This window comes from Tursiops truncatus, chromosome 9 (genome assembly GCF_011762595.2).
Source record: "Tursiops truncatus isolate mTurTru1 chromosome 9, mTurTru1.mat.Y, whole genome shotgun sequence".
NCBI lineage: Eukaryota > Metazoa > Chordata > Mammalia > Artiodactyla > Delphinidae > Tursiops > Tursiops truncatus.
In genome coordinates, this window is record NC_047042.1 from 92,901,191 (window position 1) to 92,919,724 (window position 18,534).

General features: G+C 38.9%; 1 protein-coding gene across 15 annotated transcripts in view; it reads left to right on the forward strand.

Moving 5' to 3' along the window:
* Positions 1-18,534, forward strand: part of AGK (acylglycerol kinase) — a 94,605-nt gene that overhangs the window by 28,875 nt on the left and 47,196 nt on the right. For 12 of the 15 annotated variants that reach the window (XR_012334123.1, XM_073810007.1, XM_073810011.1 and 9 more), the window contains 4 exons: positions 3,080-3,119; positions 5,923-6,002; positions 11,095-11,170; positions 17,162-17,254. Coding sequence is in view for 14 of the 15 variants with exons in the window: in XM_073810007.1 (XP_073666108.1) it covers positions 3,080-3,119; positions 5,923-6,002; positions 11,095-11,170; positions 17,162-17,254 (289 nt within the window). In the remaining variant the exon portion in view is untranslated. Of the gene's footprint in view, positions 1-3,079; positions 3,120-3,698; positions 3,820-5,922; positions 6,003-11,094; positions 11,171-17,161; positions 17,255-18,534 lie in introns of all 15 variants that reach the window. The other 3 variants (XM_073810016.1, XM_073810015.1, XM_073810014.1) reach the window with 2 other exon arrangements.

The window sequence follows — 18,534 nt, forward strand, 5'->3', positions numbered from 1 at the left end:
CTGGCGCCCTCGGAGGCCTGTCCCTAGTAGGAAGAGGAGGAGCTGGCTGGGGGAAATGGACAGGGGTGTAGAGAAAGGCACTCAGCTTTTATAGCAGCATATACTTGTACAGAATAATCCACAGGATTCTTTGTAGGAAAAGAGAGTGGAGGCACAGGTCATTCTGTCTACTAGGAAAACACTTTGAGGCAGGTGGTTGCAGGAAGACAGTCCTGTGAGGCTGGAAGTGGTGCCCCAGGCAGTATGGAAGCTAGACTGAGGGTTAGCGGAGCCCGGGGGAATCTGGTGACAATGCTCAGCTGACTACAAGGAACCCGGTTTTATTTTATGATCTGGCAGTCACTGAGGGCTCAGTATCTCACCTCGTCATTGTGCAGAAGGGCATGAGCGTGAGGGATCAAGTCAACTGTAAAGGGTGACCGACATGTTAATTATTTTTAAATATTTTACTAGTTTGTACCCTGAATTTACCTCATCTTACATGTGTGTATATTTTGTTGATGTTAGAATAATTCACCGGGAGCAGTTGATGGAGGGGCATGCGAAGAGAAGAGCAGAACGTGAATATTTGTGACTCTTGGGTGGGGGAGGGGAGGGGAGCTTGTAGGACTCCCTTTGCCGTAGGGTAGTAGGGAGCAGTGTCACTCAAGCAGGGAACTGAACCTGGCTGTAAAGGCGCCTTGTGGGGTAGACCTCACAAGGGATCGGTCCCCCTCAAATCTTCATTGTAAAACCGTAAGTGCTTTTGAGGTACTGGTGTCATTATAATTGTAATGGGACGTTGTCATTGCCCTTTGGTTTCAGGTGGGCAGCAGAGATACTTCCCCTTAGGGAAGAGACACTTCCACCTTCTCATAGAAGCTGACTGCTCTGTGAAATCTAGGGGTCCTCCTCCAGCCTGGCTATGGAAGAAAAATCCATAGCCTTTGACTGCAACCATGGCAGAAAGCAAAAGATTGTTTAATTTTTTTAGTTCAAACTTAAATGTCAAAATTAGATTTGAATTACTATAAAAATGCAAAATTCAAGGTCTTTGATGTTATGAAAAAGGTCTAGACAGAAAATTTAAGTGAAATAACACTTTTCTCCTTTTAATTGTTTCCTATAAATTGTTTATTGGTCATGTTTTCTGGGTATTAGTTTTCTTAACTGTTGTTAACCAGGCTGAAGGCATTATCTTAGCAGTGCCAGCAACATGCATTAGAATTGACTCTTACAAGGAGAAGACTCTGGAACCCAGTAGGCAGTCAGCCATTTAAAGTGCTCTTAAGGTATAAGTGGCACAAACATTTTAGAAAGCTTTATGCTGAATAGATGAACATGTTCTGATAGAATGTTTTCATTTTTGCAAGGCAAAATTTTGCCTCATGCCCAAATTTTCTGTTTATGACATAATTGAGTATCTGACTGTGATATAAGAAATAAGAGATTTAGATCAGCGGTCCCCAACCTTTTTGGCACCAGGGACCAGTTTCGTGGAAGACAGTTTTTCCAGGGACCGGGTGTGCGTAGGGGATGGTTTTGGGGCGATTCAAGCGCATTACATTTACTGTGCACTTTATTTATTATTACATTGTAATATATAATGAAATATTTATACAACTCACCATAATGCAGAATCACTGGGAGCCCTGAGCTTGTTTTCCTGCAACTAGATGGTCCCATCTGGGGGTGATGGGAGACAGTGACACCCGAAGTGTGTTGCTTATGTCCAGTCTACTCCGTAGGGTGCAGCTTAATTGTCACTTGCCACTCACTGATAGGGTTTTGATATGAGTCTGCAAGCAGTTGACTTATTATGGTCTGTGCAGTCAAACCTCTCTGCTAATGAGAATCTGTATTTGCAGCCGCTCCCCAGCGCTAGCATCACCGCCTCAGCTCCACCTCAGATCATCAGGCATTAGATTCTCATAGGGAGTGAGCAACCTAGATCCCTCACATGTGCAGTTCACAGTAGGGTTCGAGCTCCTATGAGAATCCAAGGCTGCTGCTGATCTGACAGGAGGCGGAGCTCAGGTGGTAATGCGAGCGATGGGGAGCGGCTGTAAATACAGATGAAGCTCTGCTCGCTCACCCACTGCTCACCTCCTGCTGTGTGGCCTGGTTCCTAGCAGGCCACAGACTGGTACCGGTCTGTGGTCCGGGGGTTGGGGACCCCTGATTTAGATAAAACACTAGCAGAAGCAACTACATATTAAATTTATTTCTGGCAAATGACCTGAATAATTTCTACTGGATAAGAAAAATGCAGGGTATGTGCATTCATTTTCTACTGCTGCCCTAACAAATTACCACAAACTTAGTGATCTAACACAGCACAAATTTATTATGTTATGGTTTTGTGGATTAGAGGTCCAACACAAGTCTCACTGGGCTAAAATGACGGTGTTGGCAAGGACAGCGTTCCTCTGGAGGCTCTGGGGTGAACCCATTTCCTTGCCGTCACAGCTTCTGGAGGGCACCCACACTCCTTGACTCACGGCCGCCTTCCATCTTCAAAGCCAGTGAGGTTGCATCTTTCTGACCATCCTTCCATGGTCATATTTGCTGCTGAAGTCTCTCTGCTTTTAAGGACCCTTGTGGTTTGATTGGGCCCACCTGCATAATCCAGGATTCTCTCCCTATCTCCAGATCCTAACTTAGTCACATCTGCAAAATCCCTTTTGCCACATAAGATAACATTTTCAGGTTCTGGGATGTGGACATCCTTTTTTTTTTTTCTTTGGCCGAGCCACGCAGCTTGCAGGATCTTAGTTCCCCAGCCAGGGATTGAACTCAGGCCCATGGCAGTGTAAGCACTGAGTCCTAACCACTGGACTGCCAGGGAATTCTCAGATGTGGACATCTTAGAGGGAGGAGGGATTATCATGCCTCCCATAGTACGGAAACCTAACGCCGGGTTTCATTCAGAGAAAGTATTTTTCAAGTGTGCCCATGATTTGTTACAGGTCTTAAGAAACTTTGACTTGGGTATTTTACAGGGAAGAGTTATACATATTTCTAAAAATGATGATGATTTGCTTGGATCTGAACCTACTTATTAAAGCTAACGTTCATTCTGTTTTGTTTACTTTGATAGTGATAACCTACTAAGGAGAGCAGCCTGTCAAGAAGCTCAGGTAATGCCATTTAATATGAAACAATTAAAACCCGCCTTATCTCCACTGTGCAGAAATCTCAGGCTGTTCCAGGGGGACTTGCACAGTGCCTTGCATCAGCGCAGCTTGGCTATTTTTTCCCCACTATCGGGGTGAATCAGGCTGCCAGCCAACTCTGAATAGAACTGGAGGAGGTTAACAATCTGGTGAGGAGCAGTTCCGACGCCCACCCCTTTAGACTTGTTTACTTCTGGATTAGTCCAGAGAACACAGAACTGGACTGGTTGGCACTCTGGGAATTTGTTCATGTCTGCAGGTGTCCTTGAAGATCTGGCTAAAGCCCGAATCATCCCTAATCCGAATAACCCCCAAGGATATCAGTTCAGAACAGGTGTTACCTCTCAAAGTCAAATCTTCTTAAAACTGTTGATTCATATTTTTAAAGCCTGTCTCTTTAGCACAACTGATTCAGACCCTCTCCCATGATATTGCACTTAAATATTCATCTATCTAGTTGTAGCTGAATTGTTAATCCTTTCAGGTTTAAGGCCACAATTTTGTTCTTCCCTCCCCTCCAAACGTGTGCGTTATACCTTGCAGATTAATTTGCACGACTGAGTTGCCTTCTTGTTACGTCATTCAGGCATACGATGTCAGAAATACCAAAAAAGAAACATGAAACTAAAAAATGACAAAAGACATGATGCATTTAGTAGGAGAGGTGGGTGGCAGACCTCATGTTTGTTTTTGAAATGTTTCGGTGGATGACAATGACAATAGATACTATTAATAAATTCCTCTCTTTAGTGATTCCCTAACTGTTCTAAATCTTTTCAAGAATTCAATTGCTTTGTTGTTTTTATCTCTTATGGCTCTAAGTTGTTTTGGAAATCAATTCAAATAAACTTTAATATTAAATTTGAGGTGATCTTTACCCCAAGCTAATTTTCCACTAGCAACTGGAAAATCCTCTTGGGAGGGGAAGGCTTTCCCCCTTGAAGGAAGAGTGGTCATGGGGTACTCCCTTTCTTGTGCAAAGTAAATACCTCCACCTCTGTTCTGAACTCCATCTCCTCTTACTTTTCCCACTGTTCTAACTCTCCACTTCCCGACACCCATTTAGCTCCTTCCATCTGAAAAAAGGAAGCGAATTCATCCTTATAGCCCCCTCCCTCTAGTTACTTTTCCTGTCTGTGTCCTTCCCTTTTCAGTCTAAATTCTTGAAAGAATATGATTTTTTTTTTTTTTGCGGTACGTGGACCTCTCACTGTTGCGGCCTCTTCCATCGCGGAGCGCAGGCTCAGCGGCCATGGCTCACGGGCCCAGCCGCTCCGCGGCATGTGGGATCTTCCCGGACCGGGGCACGAACCCGTGTCCCCTGCATCGGCAGGCGGGCTCTCAACCACTGCGCCACCAGGGAAGCCCGATTTTTTTTTTTGATCTCACATAAACTCACCTCATTGTAGTCTCATGTAAACCTGAGACATGAGTTGCAGGTAGATAAGACTTCTAGAGGCTAAAAACCCAGGACCAGGAGGAATAATCTAGAACTGTAGATCTGGAATCTGGCAGGTTAATTAAATCATTTCTGGCCAAATTCCAGAAATAGTATGGATAGAAAAAGAACAAATTACAATATTTAGAGATTTGGCAGCAAAATGTTAAGATCTAACTCAATAAGAGTGAAAACAGAGTAGTAATTATAACGTACACAGAAACTTTTTACAAAGAAATAGTGTGTCTTTCTGAAGTATTCAGAAATAGAAGTTTATTTTTTTTAAAGCAAGAAATAGACAATGGTGACAAAGGATCTCCAGTGGGCTGTCAGGGAGGTGGTAGAGTTGGGGTCAGTTACTTAATAAAAATCTTGGTGTAACTGCCATTTTTCTCCTATATTTACTTTGTGCTTCTGTACTCAATTCTACCTCCTTGGCCCAGACCTACTTCCCACAATCTAAGACTCGCAATTTTGCCCTCTTTGGGGTTTTCCTATTCTCATTCCTTTTATTGACCACCTTCTCCTCCCGTTACTTCCCATTTTCACTCCTCGCATCTAGTCCTCTGGGTGTCGTAACTCTGCCTCATCATTTATTAGCTCTTTAGAGCTGATAGAGTAGAAGTTTGGAGTTAGATTCATATAAATTCTAGGCTTGTAATTTATTAACACTTTGACTTTGACTGACTTAATCTCTCTGAATCTTGGCTTTCTCATCTATAAACATGGGAATATTTAATACCTCCTTGGTTTCTAAGAACTAAGAATTAATATGTGTGGAAGTGGCAAATACTAGGTGCTTAGTAAATATTAATTACATTTCTTTTCCTGTACCAGTTGATGCTACTTATCAAGGTTGCAAAGAAAGGAGGCAAATTGAGTATTAGATTTATTTTTTATGTGTATAAAGATACGAAGATTAACTGGTAACATGAAGATTCTTCATGAATGAGCTTTAGTAATAAGTTAAAAGAGAAAAAGGTTATATTCTGAAAACTGAAGACAAATTAAACTTCCCTTGTGACAGACTACGGACTTACTGGTTGTAATAAACCTAGTCATATCTTACAGAGAAAAGAAAAGTTACTTACCTTTAGTAGGTGAATGAAGCAGGGCGTTTTATTACAATATAAAATTCAGCTTATTTTCATTAAATAAAGGTGCACTTTTATTGTTGTTGTTTATGGTGGGGTTGTCAACATGAAATCCGCTTCCCCAGGGTAGACACCGTATCTGCCAGTAGTAAATTCTTTTGGAATGAAAGAATATCTGTGCTCACTAACTGAATAGACGGACATTTACTGAAAACTTCTCTTTGTTCCTTTTTAGGTGTTTGGCAGTCAACTTATTCCTCCCAATGCACAAGTGAAGAAGGCAACCGTCTTTCTCAATCCTGCCGCTTGCAAAGGGTAGTTCAGTCTGTGACTTGTTATAGATTTGGTTTTTCTAAGGGGAAGAGAGTCACAGAATACTAGGCAGCTGGTTGGATTGTGTGGAATTGGAGCTACTAGGTTCAGTACCCTTGTAGCAATAAGATTCAATTGTAATGTAGAAATCACGGTTAATCAGATATAACTGTAAAGCTAACTGATGCCTAGCTAACTGGTCTAATTGAAGTTTAATAATTATTCCAGAATTAACACTCTCAAATCAGTCTTATCTGCTTGGTGGTAGCCCCCTTGGGAACAACTTCTGCTGCTGTGATGTAAATTATGGGTCCATCTCTGTTACAGGATGTTCAGAGATTGCCGAAAGCACTGTGGCCTTGTGAGGTCAGAAGCATTCTTTCCCAAAGTGGTGAATGTAGAGTTAGGTCTTGGAGGTCAGTCAGGGGAGAACACTCAGTGTTCCCGACTGACGAAATGGCCCATGGGGCGGGGGCCTACAGACAGGAGTGCCGACTAATGTCCTTTGCTGTGTCACAGGAAAGTCTGTAAACTGGTCTGGTTGGCCTCGAGGGGTCATGTGAGGCAACTCTGAGAATTAAGATGTGAAGAATAGTTGGGACCTTGGTTGACAGTCATGTGTCCGTGTTCATTTATTGTAACAAATGTACCACACTGGTGCAGGATATTGAAAGTGAGGGAGGTTTTTTGTGTGTGTGTGTGTGCGTGTGTGTGTGCATGTGTGTAGGGGAGCAGGGGGTATGTGAGAACTCTCTGTATTGTCCACTCATTTTTACTGTGAACCTAACAACTGCTCTAAAAAATAGTCTATTAATTTTTTAAAAGTACTGTAAGCAAAATAAAAACTTTTTTTTTTTTTACATTGCTAGTTAGGTACAACTCTTTCAGTTGGAAAGGTAAATAAGACTTTTGGTGGCTTATAGAAGAAATCATTTAAAATTTAAAATTATTTTTTAAAAATAGTAAGAATTAAAGGGTTGAGGGGGAGAAAAAAGTGATACCTTTTTTTCTATCTAACGGCCAGAACAATTCTTTTTGTCCTGACTGAGGAAAAATTAATAAGTATGTATTAGATTGGATTCTCTAAGTTCGAAGTCAAATGACATTAAGATAATAAGAACAACAACAAAAAGCATAGTTGGGAGTAGCTTCTGAGTGGTGAGGTTAACATTGGAGAGAAACGCAGGGGCTCTGAAATAAGTTTCTCTAGTCATTTCTTGGGAGGTAGTGTGTGTGGCTTCACAAATGTGAGGGCTAGTCACGCCTTATTTCTTTTGAATTCAGCAGTTTAAGATATTTACCTACAGGTTGTCTAAATCGGCTCCATTACTCTACCTAATGGAATCATATTTGCCCACCTTTATTGGAACCACTTCCCGCCCCCATAAACGTACCAGTCATAAGGCCTCTTGTTCATTCTTGTTTAAAACCAGCGCTGAACAAAAATATCAACAAAGGTTCTAACATAACACAATCAAAATACCCAAGATAACTAGTCACTGGTGGCCTGTGGGAGAAGCTAGCAGGGAACTGGGTGTATCCTCTGTATACTCTGTGATACGGTCGGTGTTGCTTAACTTCTTAAATCCTCAATTTACTCATCTGTAAAGTGTGAAAAGTAATAGCACATGCCTTATAAAAATTACCATGTAATTCTTTAGGATTAAATGAGGTAATGCCTATAAGATATTCAGCATTCTTTCCATTTCATAGTTAGCACCTGATAAAAGAAATATAAGCTGCTGTTCTTGGTATTACTGACCTGTAGGCTGGGTCAGAAGGTTCTCTACTTGGCTCTCCCACCCTGGGATCTCTCCTTTTGCCTCCGTTGTTGTAACTGCTCCAGGTCCTGTTCCTCTAGAGATCTAGTAAGTTAGTAACTTGCTAATTCTCTTGAAATATATGGTAGTTTGTTTAAGCTATAATCAGTCATTTTGAGTTCCTACTTGAGATATTTGCATTTTTAAAAATGAATAAACTTTTCTTTTAGAGGAGTTTTAGGTTCCGTTTACACTTTTACATGTAAGTGTATTTGCGTTTTTAAAGGTAGGTTCTTGTTGAAAAGTGTAATACCTTTACCTGCAGGCTAGGGTAAGGAAAGTGTTTCTTTTCTAAAGTCATGGTCCCCTTTAACAAGGTGAATCCCTGCAAGCTTCTAGGAAGCAGCCACTTTGGAACTCTCCAGCATCTTTTTTTAAAGCTTTCACTGTACTATTTTTGTCATCTTGACTCTGACCTGACACATAATTTATAATTTATCATGTAGCTATTTCATTATGTAGTACTGGTTTAAAACTACATTAGAGCTTTAGGAAATAACTGTTTTGCATTAATAAATGATACATTAAGGAGTAATTATTTTGTGTGTGCGTGTGAACCTGCAAATTGCTAGAGGTATAGAAAGGTTTATTTAACTCTGGTGCTATCTCACCCTTAATTATATAATAAATAATACATTTATTACTGGTAACACTTGCTGTTCAATCTTTTATATGGAACATTAGAAGGAAAAAAAATGCCTTCACTTCCACTTTAGAGATTTTCTGTACCTGTGGCATCACAAAGATGTGAATAAAGGCCCAAATGTTCAAATCTTTTTTCTTTCTTTCTTTTTTTTAATTGAAGTATAGTTGATTTACAGTCTTGTGTTGGTTTGAGGTATACAGCAAAATGATTGTTATATATACATACATATATTTTTTTCAGATCCTTTTCCATTGTAGGTTATTATAAGTTATTGAATATAGTTCCCTATGCTATACAGTAAATTCTTATTGTTTATTTTATATATAGTAGTGTGTATCTGTTAATCCCATACTCCTACTTTATCCCTTCCCCCTTTGGTAGCCATAACTGTTTTCTATGTCTGTGAGTCTGTTTCTATTTTTAAATAAATTCATTTGTATTATTTTTTAGATTCCACATATAAGTAATATCATATAATATTTGTCTTTCTCTTTCTGTCTTACTTCACTTAGTATGATAATCTCTAGGTCCATCCATATTGCTGCAAATGACAATATTTCATTCTTTTTATGGCTGAGTAATATTCCTTTATATATAATGTATATAATATATTCTACACACACACACACACACACACACACACTTTATCCATTCATCTGTTGATGGACACTTAGGTTGCTTCCATGTCTTGGCTATTGTAAATAGTGCTGCTATGAACACTGGGGTGCATGTATCTTTTCGAATTAGAGTTTTCATATTTTCTGGATATGTGCCCAGGAGTGGGATTGCTGGATCATATGGTACTTCTAGTTTTAGTTTTTTAAGGAACCTCCATACTGTTCTCCATAGTGGCTGTACCAATTTACATTCCTACCAACAGTGTAAGAGGGTTCCTTTTTCTCCACACCCTCTCTAGCATTTATTCTTTGTAGACTTTTTGAGGATGGCCATTCTGACTGGTGTGAGGTGATACCTCATTTTACTTCTACAAATCTTATTTGTTTTTTTAAATTAATTAATTAACTTATTATTTATGGCTGAGTTGGGTCTTCGTTGCTGCGTGCGGGATTTCTCTAGTTGCGGCGAGCGGGGGCTACTCTTCATTTCAGTGCATGGGCTTCTCATTGCAGTGGCTTCTTGTGTTGTGGAGCATGGGCTTTAGGCGTGCGGGCTTCAGTAGTTGTGGCTTGCGGGCTCTAGAGCGCAGGCTTAGTAGTTGTGGTGCACGGGCTTAGTTGCTCCACAGCATGTGGGATCTTCCCAGACCAGGGCTCAAACCCGTGTCGCCTACATTGGCAGGCGGATTCTTAACCACTGCACCACCAGGGAAGCCCAAATCTTATTTCTTAAACTAACTCAGAGGAGCTTATAGATGTGTTGTAAGTGATTAATACAGCTGATTGAGACTTCACCAGAGTTTTGCTTCGCAGAGATAGATCTAATCCACTTCCACTTGACCCTTTCTTATCAACCCAGAAATGAAAGCAACCCTGCAAGGAGAAATGTTTACAGTATCACCAGCTCACCTTTTATTGTTGGGTTAAGCCCCAGAAATGGTGATCTGGAAAGGAGAAATTTCCATTTAGCCTTTCATGTTCATTCTTACAAGCATTCAGAGCTGTAGAAGAGGGAGGATATGTGTGTTTAATTTGCTTATTACGTGCTCAGGTGTGCCCTTGGTTCAAGGTATTTTTTTGGTTCTTGTAAAAATTTGCTCAAGCTTCTCAGTTTCTATTTTAATTCATAATCAGAAATGTTTTATGTTCTGCGTTCCATTTGATAGCTATTTCTTTTTAGTTTAAAGAATGTTGAAGTTGGTCTGTGCATAACTCTACATGTTCCTCATTCACTACCTTTGTGTCTGTTTCTAGTATAAAATATTCTTAAGAAAGTTGAAGCATGCATCACTGATAAAAAATAATAATCTTTCTGAAAGAGGACTGAGTAAATGTGGATGTAAAAGTTAGATGTTTGGTGTTGATTGTTTTGAAAGTACTAGTTTTTATTTTTGTTTTGTGACGTGATAGTTGAAAATATTTGGGTAAAAGACAAGTCAGCTGATTGGTATGTTTTAACATTTATTCAACTCTGAGACTCTGCAATTGGGGACTTTTTTGCAGCTTCCGTATCCCTTGATTTCTAATACATTCTCAGTCAACCACTGGAATGTAAATAAGTTCCGTGAGGGCTTATTACATTATACCTCAGTTACATGTATTTTTGTCTGCCTTGTCCTGTTGTTTGCCCAGTTCCTAGATGTGTCTAGCACACAGTAGAGGCTCAGTAAGTGCTTGTTGAGTGAATCAGACATTGTTGCCTGAGTGGAGCCGTATCCAGTGTACACACTTCCTCTAGAGGAACTAGACTGTGCACTGTAAGCATCCCACATGGGTGAGAGCTTATTGTATTAGACAAGGGGCAAAATCTTGGAGGCCCCAGAGTGAAAGAGTCCACGTTTATATCCAGAGAAACTCATTACTCTTCACCAGCCTTCCTGTCCTTGAACAAATAGAGGAAACGTGTTCTCTACGCTATTTCTTGTTCTCTTCTAGAGAAGGTGGTTGGGCTTTTTATATTTCCTCTTGAGAACTTGTGTTAAAATATTTGTGTTTTTTTCCTTTGTCTACAGCAAAGCCAGGACTCTATTTGAAAAAAATGCCGCCCCGATTTTACACTTATCTGGCATGGATGTGACTATCGTTAAGGTGAGAACTGCTCTAGAATGTTGATTTTATCCAAGCTACCCCTCCTTATAACATATCCTCTTCTCTTGACTTCTTAGCAAAAATCACTTATCACTTAGAAGATAAGATTAATAAGATAATATTGTTTTTTCCAACCACGGTCAGCTTTTCACTTTCAGAACAAGATTAAATGGGGCCATGAACTTGGCTTCTTTCATCTGACAGATAAGACGTGGAACTATTGTCTCTTGGAAGATGAAAGTTGTTACAGCTGTAAGAATTCTTTTTCTGACTATTAAAAAGAAATTTCAAGTTTGAGTAATTAATTTCTTGGTAGTTCTGCAGACAGGTAAACATTTTCTTTCTGGTGAGGAATTATTTCAGGTGAGGAATTTTAAGTGGTAAAGCTTTAGAATTTTCGAGATTTGGGTAAGAAGAAATGGGGACAAAAATAAATGAGAGGGAATTGTGCTATTTTAGAAGATGCCTCAAGACTCCACTTTCTTGACTTTAAGTGCTATGTGTGTGGTATGTACATAGGTGTGTGTACTTGGTGAAAGTCACTGTTACCATGTTTGTAAATCTATGGTATACCAATTTTTAATATTACACACTTTCATTAAATCATAGAGATTGAACGGTCATTTAGTCCAGTTGACCATGCAATGTTGATGAACTCTCCTCTCCAGCTTGTCCGAGGTGTGGTCTTCTAGTTGTCTGCCTGCAGTGATGGGAGAGTGGGGAAGAAAACTGACATTTATTTCAAGACCTGTAATGCATATTGCAGACTCTACGTATGAGAGATCTGAGAATGGTTATTTAAGACCGATATTTGTTTGTTCCTGGAGTGTTTGGTTGAACTCACAAGGAGAACCATCTGGGCCTGGAGCTTTCTTTGAAGGGAAATTTTTTTGTATATTAACTTTCTTTAATGGCTGTAGAAGTACATCAGGAAGTTCTGTTTCATCTTGAATTAATTTTAATAAGGTAAATTTTTTAAAGGATTTTGTGAATTTCATCTAAGTTTTCAAATTAATAGGCATCAAGTTGTTCATAATATCTTCTTTTTAACTTTTAAATTTCTGTGACATCTGAGATACATCATTTTCTTGCTCAGTATTGTTTTATTGTTTATTTTTCCTTTTTTTTTTTTTTTTTTTGCCTGCCAGTCATGTGAGAGATGCGTCAATTTAATTAATCCTTTTTGCCGAGAACCATTTCTTGGCTTGTTGATCCTTTCATTAACTTCTGGTCTGTCTTTATTGTTTCCTTCATTCTACTTTCTTTGGCTTTTTTTCTGCTGTTCTTTTTGACATTTTAACTTGGATGTTTATTTCATTAATTTTCACCCTTCTCTTCTGGTGTTTTCTTAGAAAGCTATAAACTTTACTGCTTCAGCTGCATCCTAGGAGTTTTGGTATATAATATTTTCATTATCATTCATTTCTAAATGTTTTCTAATTTTCATCATGATTTTTGTTTGACCTATGAGTTATTTAGCATGTTTTAAAATTTTCAAATCTAAAGTTTTCCCACATCTTTTTGTTAATGGTTTCTGATTTAATTGTGTTATGGTCAAAGAATGTAGTCTATATAATTCCAGTATTTTAAGTTTATTGAGATTTGTTTTGTGGCCTAGCATGTGGTTTGTTTTCATAAATGTTTTATGTAGGCCTAAAAAGAATATATATCAGTTATTGGGTACCATGTTCTATATATGTCCATTCAGTCAAGTCTGTTAGTTGTGTGGCTCAAATCTTACATGTCCTTACTGATTTTTTTCTTCTGTTTGAACTATAGATTATTCAGAAAGAAGTGTTAGAAATATTGCACTAGATAGATTTGTCTGTTTCTCTATGTAGTTTTATCCACTTTTGCTTTTTTATATTTTGAGACTGTCAGTAGATGCATTCACATTTCAAATTATTTCATTTTTCTTGCATGTTGACACTGTCATAGAGTTACTCTCTTTAGCACTAATGCTGTCTTTTACTGTAGTCTATTTTATTTAGTATTGTTAGTAACCATACTAGCTTGCTTTGATTAGTTTTTACCTGGTATAATTTTTACTTATCTTTACTTAAGCCATTTTGTATCCTTATATTTTAATGCATCATTGGTAAAGGCATGAAAACAGGACATTTTAAAGATCCAATGCTTTTTGTGTGTGTGCCTTTTGACTGGACCATATAATCCATTAACATTTATTGTAATTGTTAATGTATTTAGATTTATTTCTATACCAGTTATCTATTGCTACATAACAAACCGCCTTGACAACAGTTTTTCTGCTTACAATTCTGTTGGTCAGCAATCCGCGTTCAGAGCTCTTCTTGTGTTGGTCTCACCTGGGCTCCTCAGTGGCTTGTCTTTTCATGACTTGATAGCTTATTTATTTCCTTTTCTCACCGAATAATATTCCGTCATGTAGATGTACAACAGTTTGTTTATCCATTTACCTATTGAAGGACATCTTGATTGCTTCCAGTTTTGCAGTTATGAATAAAGCTGCCATAAACATTGTGTGCATGTTTTTGTGTGGACATAATTTTTCAGCTCATTTGGGTAAATACCTAGGAGTGCAGTGACTGTGTTACATGGTATGCTTAGCTTTGTAAGAAACTGGCAGACTGCTTTCCACAAGTGGCTGTACCGTTTTGCATTCCCACTAGCAATTAAGGAGATTTTCTGTTGCTCCACATCCTCATCAGTATTTGGTGTTCTCAGTGTTCAGGGTTTTAGCTATTCTGATAGGTATACAGTAGTTTCTCATTGTCTCAATTTGCAGTTCCCTAATGACATATAACATTGAGCATTTTTTCATCGGTTTATTTTCCATCTGTATATCTTCTTCAGTGAGGTGTCTGTTCAAATCTTTGCTATTTTAATTGAGTTGTTTCTTGTTTGTTCTCTTATTGTTGAGTTTTAGAGTTCTTTGAACACAAGTTCTTTATCAGATATGTGTTTCAAAAATATTTTCTCTTATACTGTCTTTTAAAGCTGTGTTTTCATTCTCTTAACAGTATTTTCACGGAGCAGAAGTTTTTAATTTTAAAGAAGTCCAGCTTATCAGTTTTTTTCTTTTGTGGCTCTTGCTTTTGGTGATTTATCTAAAAACTCATCAACAAACCCAGGATCACCTACATCCTGTACTGTGTGATTTTCTAGAAGCTTTATAGTTTTTTATTTGACATTTAGGTCTGTGATCCATTTTCAGTTAATTTTTGTGAAAGGTATAAGGTTCACGTTTTCTGCATCATCAGGCCACTTTTTATCCTTTCTCTTTGTTGCATTTGGAATTTTCCTCTTAAGATCAGAGCCTCAAATGTGTCATCCCTATTAATGTAATCTTTTAAATTATGGTCTGTTAAATCTGTCAATATCTTTTTGAATTTTGGTTCTTTCATTCATGTACTTATTCATATTTATCAATTTGTCTTGCAAATATTTGAGTACCTACTACAAAGTAAGCTCTGTTCTACCTGTTGAGGATACAGTCTGAACAAAACAAGTTTTCCCTCTCTGTCCTCAAAGAGCTTCCACTCAAAGTGTGAAAAGGAGGGATACAGATAAAACACATATACAAATAAACATATGATTTGTCAGATGGTGATGAGAGCCAAGAAGAAAAATCAAGCAGGGTAAGGAGACCAAGAGTAATGGCGGTGTTAGTTTAGTTCAGGAGGCCAAGGAAGGCCAGTCTGGTAAGATGACCTTTGGAAGAGACCTGGGGGAAATGAGTGAGTCATGCTGGTAGGTTGGGGAAAGCATCCAGGCCGAGCGTACTGCACGTTCGGAGGCTCTGCGGAGGAGTGTACTTGGGGCTTGAGGAAGAGTGAGAGGCAAATGCAGTTGGAGGAGAATGAGCAAGGGGAGACAGGAGAAAGGATGAGGTTGAAGAAGTTAGGAGGGGCAAGATTGTCAGGTTTGTATCGTTTATGCATTCAGTCAATTACCTTTCCTCTCTGTTGTTGATAAAGTGTTGTGTAGGAAAAGGCTGAATGGAGAGCCCTAAAGAAATGTCACCAGGAATCTACCTACAATTTGATGTCCCCCCACTGAGCATCTTACTTTGAACGTAGACATTCAATTGCTAATCAGTTCACCCAGTTGTATTCTAGTGTATTGTTCCCACCTATCTCCGCCTTGTCCCCAAGGATATTATCAAATAACTTGCCAGGTGCCTTGCTGAAGACCCAATAGAATGTCTGTCTGGATTTCCTGATCTTCTGATCTAGTAATCTGTCAAAGATGAGGATACTCTGAAATGCCTTGTTCTCGGTGAACCCATGCAGATTCCCAGTGATTTCGGGGTGTTCACAAAGCATCCTTTTAATCAGGATCAACATATATTCTCTCTTTTTAAAAAAATATTTATTTATTTTTGGCTGCGTTGGGTCTTCATTGCTGTGTACGGGCTTTCTTTAGTTGAGGCGAGCGGGGGCTACTCTCCGTTGTGGTGCATGGGCTTCTCTTGCTGCGGAGCACGGACTCTATGTGTGCGGGCTTCAGTAGTTGTGGCATGTGGGCTCAGTAGTTGTGGCGTACGGGCTTAGTTGCTCCGCGGCCTGTGGGATCTTCTTGGACCAGGGCTCGAACCCGTGTCCCCTGCATTGGCAGGCAGATTCCTAACCACTGTGCCACCAGGGAAGTCCCTATATTCTTTTTTAAAAAAGTGAAATATTTGGATTGATTGAGCTCAGTCACCAGAGGGCAGTGATTTAATCAACCATGGGTATGTAATGAAACCGACACAAGAACTCAGAAGGACAGGGTTTGGAGAGCTTCTGGGCTGGTAAACCTGTGGAGATCTGGGGAGAGGTGGTGCGCCCAGAGAGGGCCTGGAGACTCCACACCGCTCCCCCACACACCTTGCCCCATGTACCTCTTCATTTGTCTGTTCATCTGAATCCTTTCTAATAAACTGATAACTGTGAGACAAAAAAAAAAAAAGAAATATTTACAAATGTATAACTGCAAAGCCAGTCATTTCATTTTTCAGGATAAAAGTAGAACCATTCATCGTAAGATTAGATGGTGTTAGTGCAGGACTTTGTTTTTCGTGTGTTGACTGTGACTTAGTGGCCCAGGTGCTTTAGCCCATCTGACATCCAAATCTTTAATTTTTGCCTATTAGTGTGTCTAGTAAAGTGTCAACAGGAGAGAGTGTTTCCTTATTTCAGTATTAGTTGCATTACATTTGTTAAAATTCAGTGTTTGGTTTTAGAGGTGGTGGCTTAGATCATTCATTTAAGTCTACATACGTATCTGAAATGAGGTATCCTCAATACAAATGGTGAGGCTTACATACCATTTAGTCACCATTTTGTGACTGCTTTGAGCCATACCTGTATTTCTTTATGTACAATCATAGCAAAACCACAGTAACCGTTTATGTAGTACAGTGCCAGTTAAGAACAGTTAACTTGCTAGTCGCTTTTCATACTGCTTTCCAACAGTATTAGGAAGAAGCGCTTTTCCCTTCCTCCAGTACACATGATTTCATTGATATGGAAATTAAGATCCTGAGAGTTTAAGGCCACTCAGCTAAAAAGTAGCAGAGTTGGGATTTAATCTGGGTCTCCTGGGCTCTCAAATCTGTGCTCTTTTTATTACATCTGTTTCTCCTTATTTGCACATACACTTGACTTTCTGCTTGCAGATGAAAGTCACTGGGTAAATGATGTAATAATAGAACGTGCACTGGACTAGAAATGATTCCTCTGACTAGCTGACTGTATAACCGAGACAAATCACTAGGTTTGAGTTTTATTTTTAAAGTAAGGAGCCGCCTAGATGGTTTCTGAGGTCCCTTCCAGCTCTAAAAATATAAAACTATAAAAACCATACATAGTTGCTTTGATAGCTGTTTAGTTTCTCATGTATATCAATTATGTACAATTTAAGAAAAGGTTCAGTGTGAAACTTTAAAGAAAATATCCCATATTTTTAGACCTTTGGGCCTGTGGCTCTAGGATGATAAATTTACCAAAAGCTTCCTTTGTATTGCAGACAGATTATGAGGGCCAAGCCAAGAAGCTCCTGGAACTGCTGGAAAACACAGATGTGATCATTGTTGCTGGAGGAGATGGGACTTTGCAGGAGGTGTGGCCGCTCTTCTCTTTGAAACCATTTTGAAAGGGAGGAAAATAGAAATTAGGTCTTGGAGCAGTGGCGTAAAGTGGTTATAATTTAAGGAAATTATTTCTTTGTAATCCATTCTTTTTAGGATTGTTTCTCTCTGAAACAAGTATAGCATTACATTTTTCTCATGCACTTTTATTTCATTGCTTCGTATAAATTCTATACCCAGCACATAGAAGGGTTTTTGTTTGATCAGATTTAAGTCGGATAAAATGGAATAAAACAGGGTACAAAATGGTGCTGGGTGTGAAACGCTTTTTATATTTTGAAGACTCTTATGAAGTAGCCCTGTTTGTAAGGGAATCACTGTTTCAATTATGGGAAGGTTTCTTATAAAATAAACTTAAATAACAATTGCCTTTTTAAAAAATGCATCTGTCCATTCTCACTTCATTTCCATCCCATGTAATGTTATCTCCTAATGGTACATTTAGAGGCAGAGGTCTACATGTTCCGATGTATGCGTTGCTTTTGTTCTGCAATTCCATTTCCTTAATGCTTGCTTTGGTCCAATAAGGACAGTAAGTATATTGCCCTGGAAATGCTCTTCTTTACCAGGGCAATAGACTAGAACCTACATTATGTATTGGAAACCCCTAAAGGGCCCAGTGCAGGTGCCCCTCCCACTCAGTCACCCCATCCTGTGTACCATAAGTCACATCCATACCTTGTTTCTCATTGTCTTTTGCCTCTATTTTGGTGGTTTCATTGGTGTTCAGGGACCAGGAGCTATAACAGCGGACAGGGCACTGTCCTGTGTTTGAGTTAGCAATCATGTAAGCCTTAGTAAACTTCTTTTAAAAAGGCTGTGCTAATGATCTTTTAATTGTGTTTATGGATTTTTAATGAAGTGTGAAGAATACGGATAGCATGCCAACAAAGTAATGAAGTGGAACTCACGACAGCCCCATTTAATCCCGAAACTCAGTGAGGCGGGAGATGCGGGAGAAGATTGGCTTTTGCCTTGACTTCACAAAATGTTTTTAAGAAAGAAACCAAATTGTGTATCTGGTATAATCTAGTCATCAAAATATGCCCTGGTTAAAAAAAAGAATTGGAGGGAAATATAGCAAAATATAAACAACTGACTAATGATGCCTGGTGGGTTTATGAGGAAGTATTTTTTCTTCAGGTATTTTTCACAGTTTTTATAAGACCATGGGTATTATAGTTTAAAAATAAAAAATAAATTAAGTAAAAATTCAAATTAAAAATGTCTTTTTATAGAGGGAATACAGTCT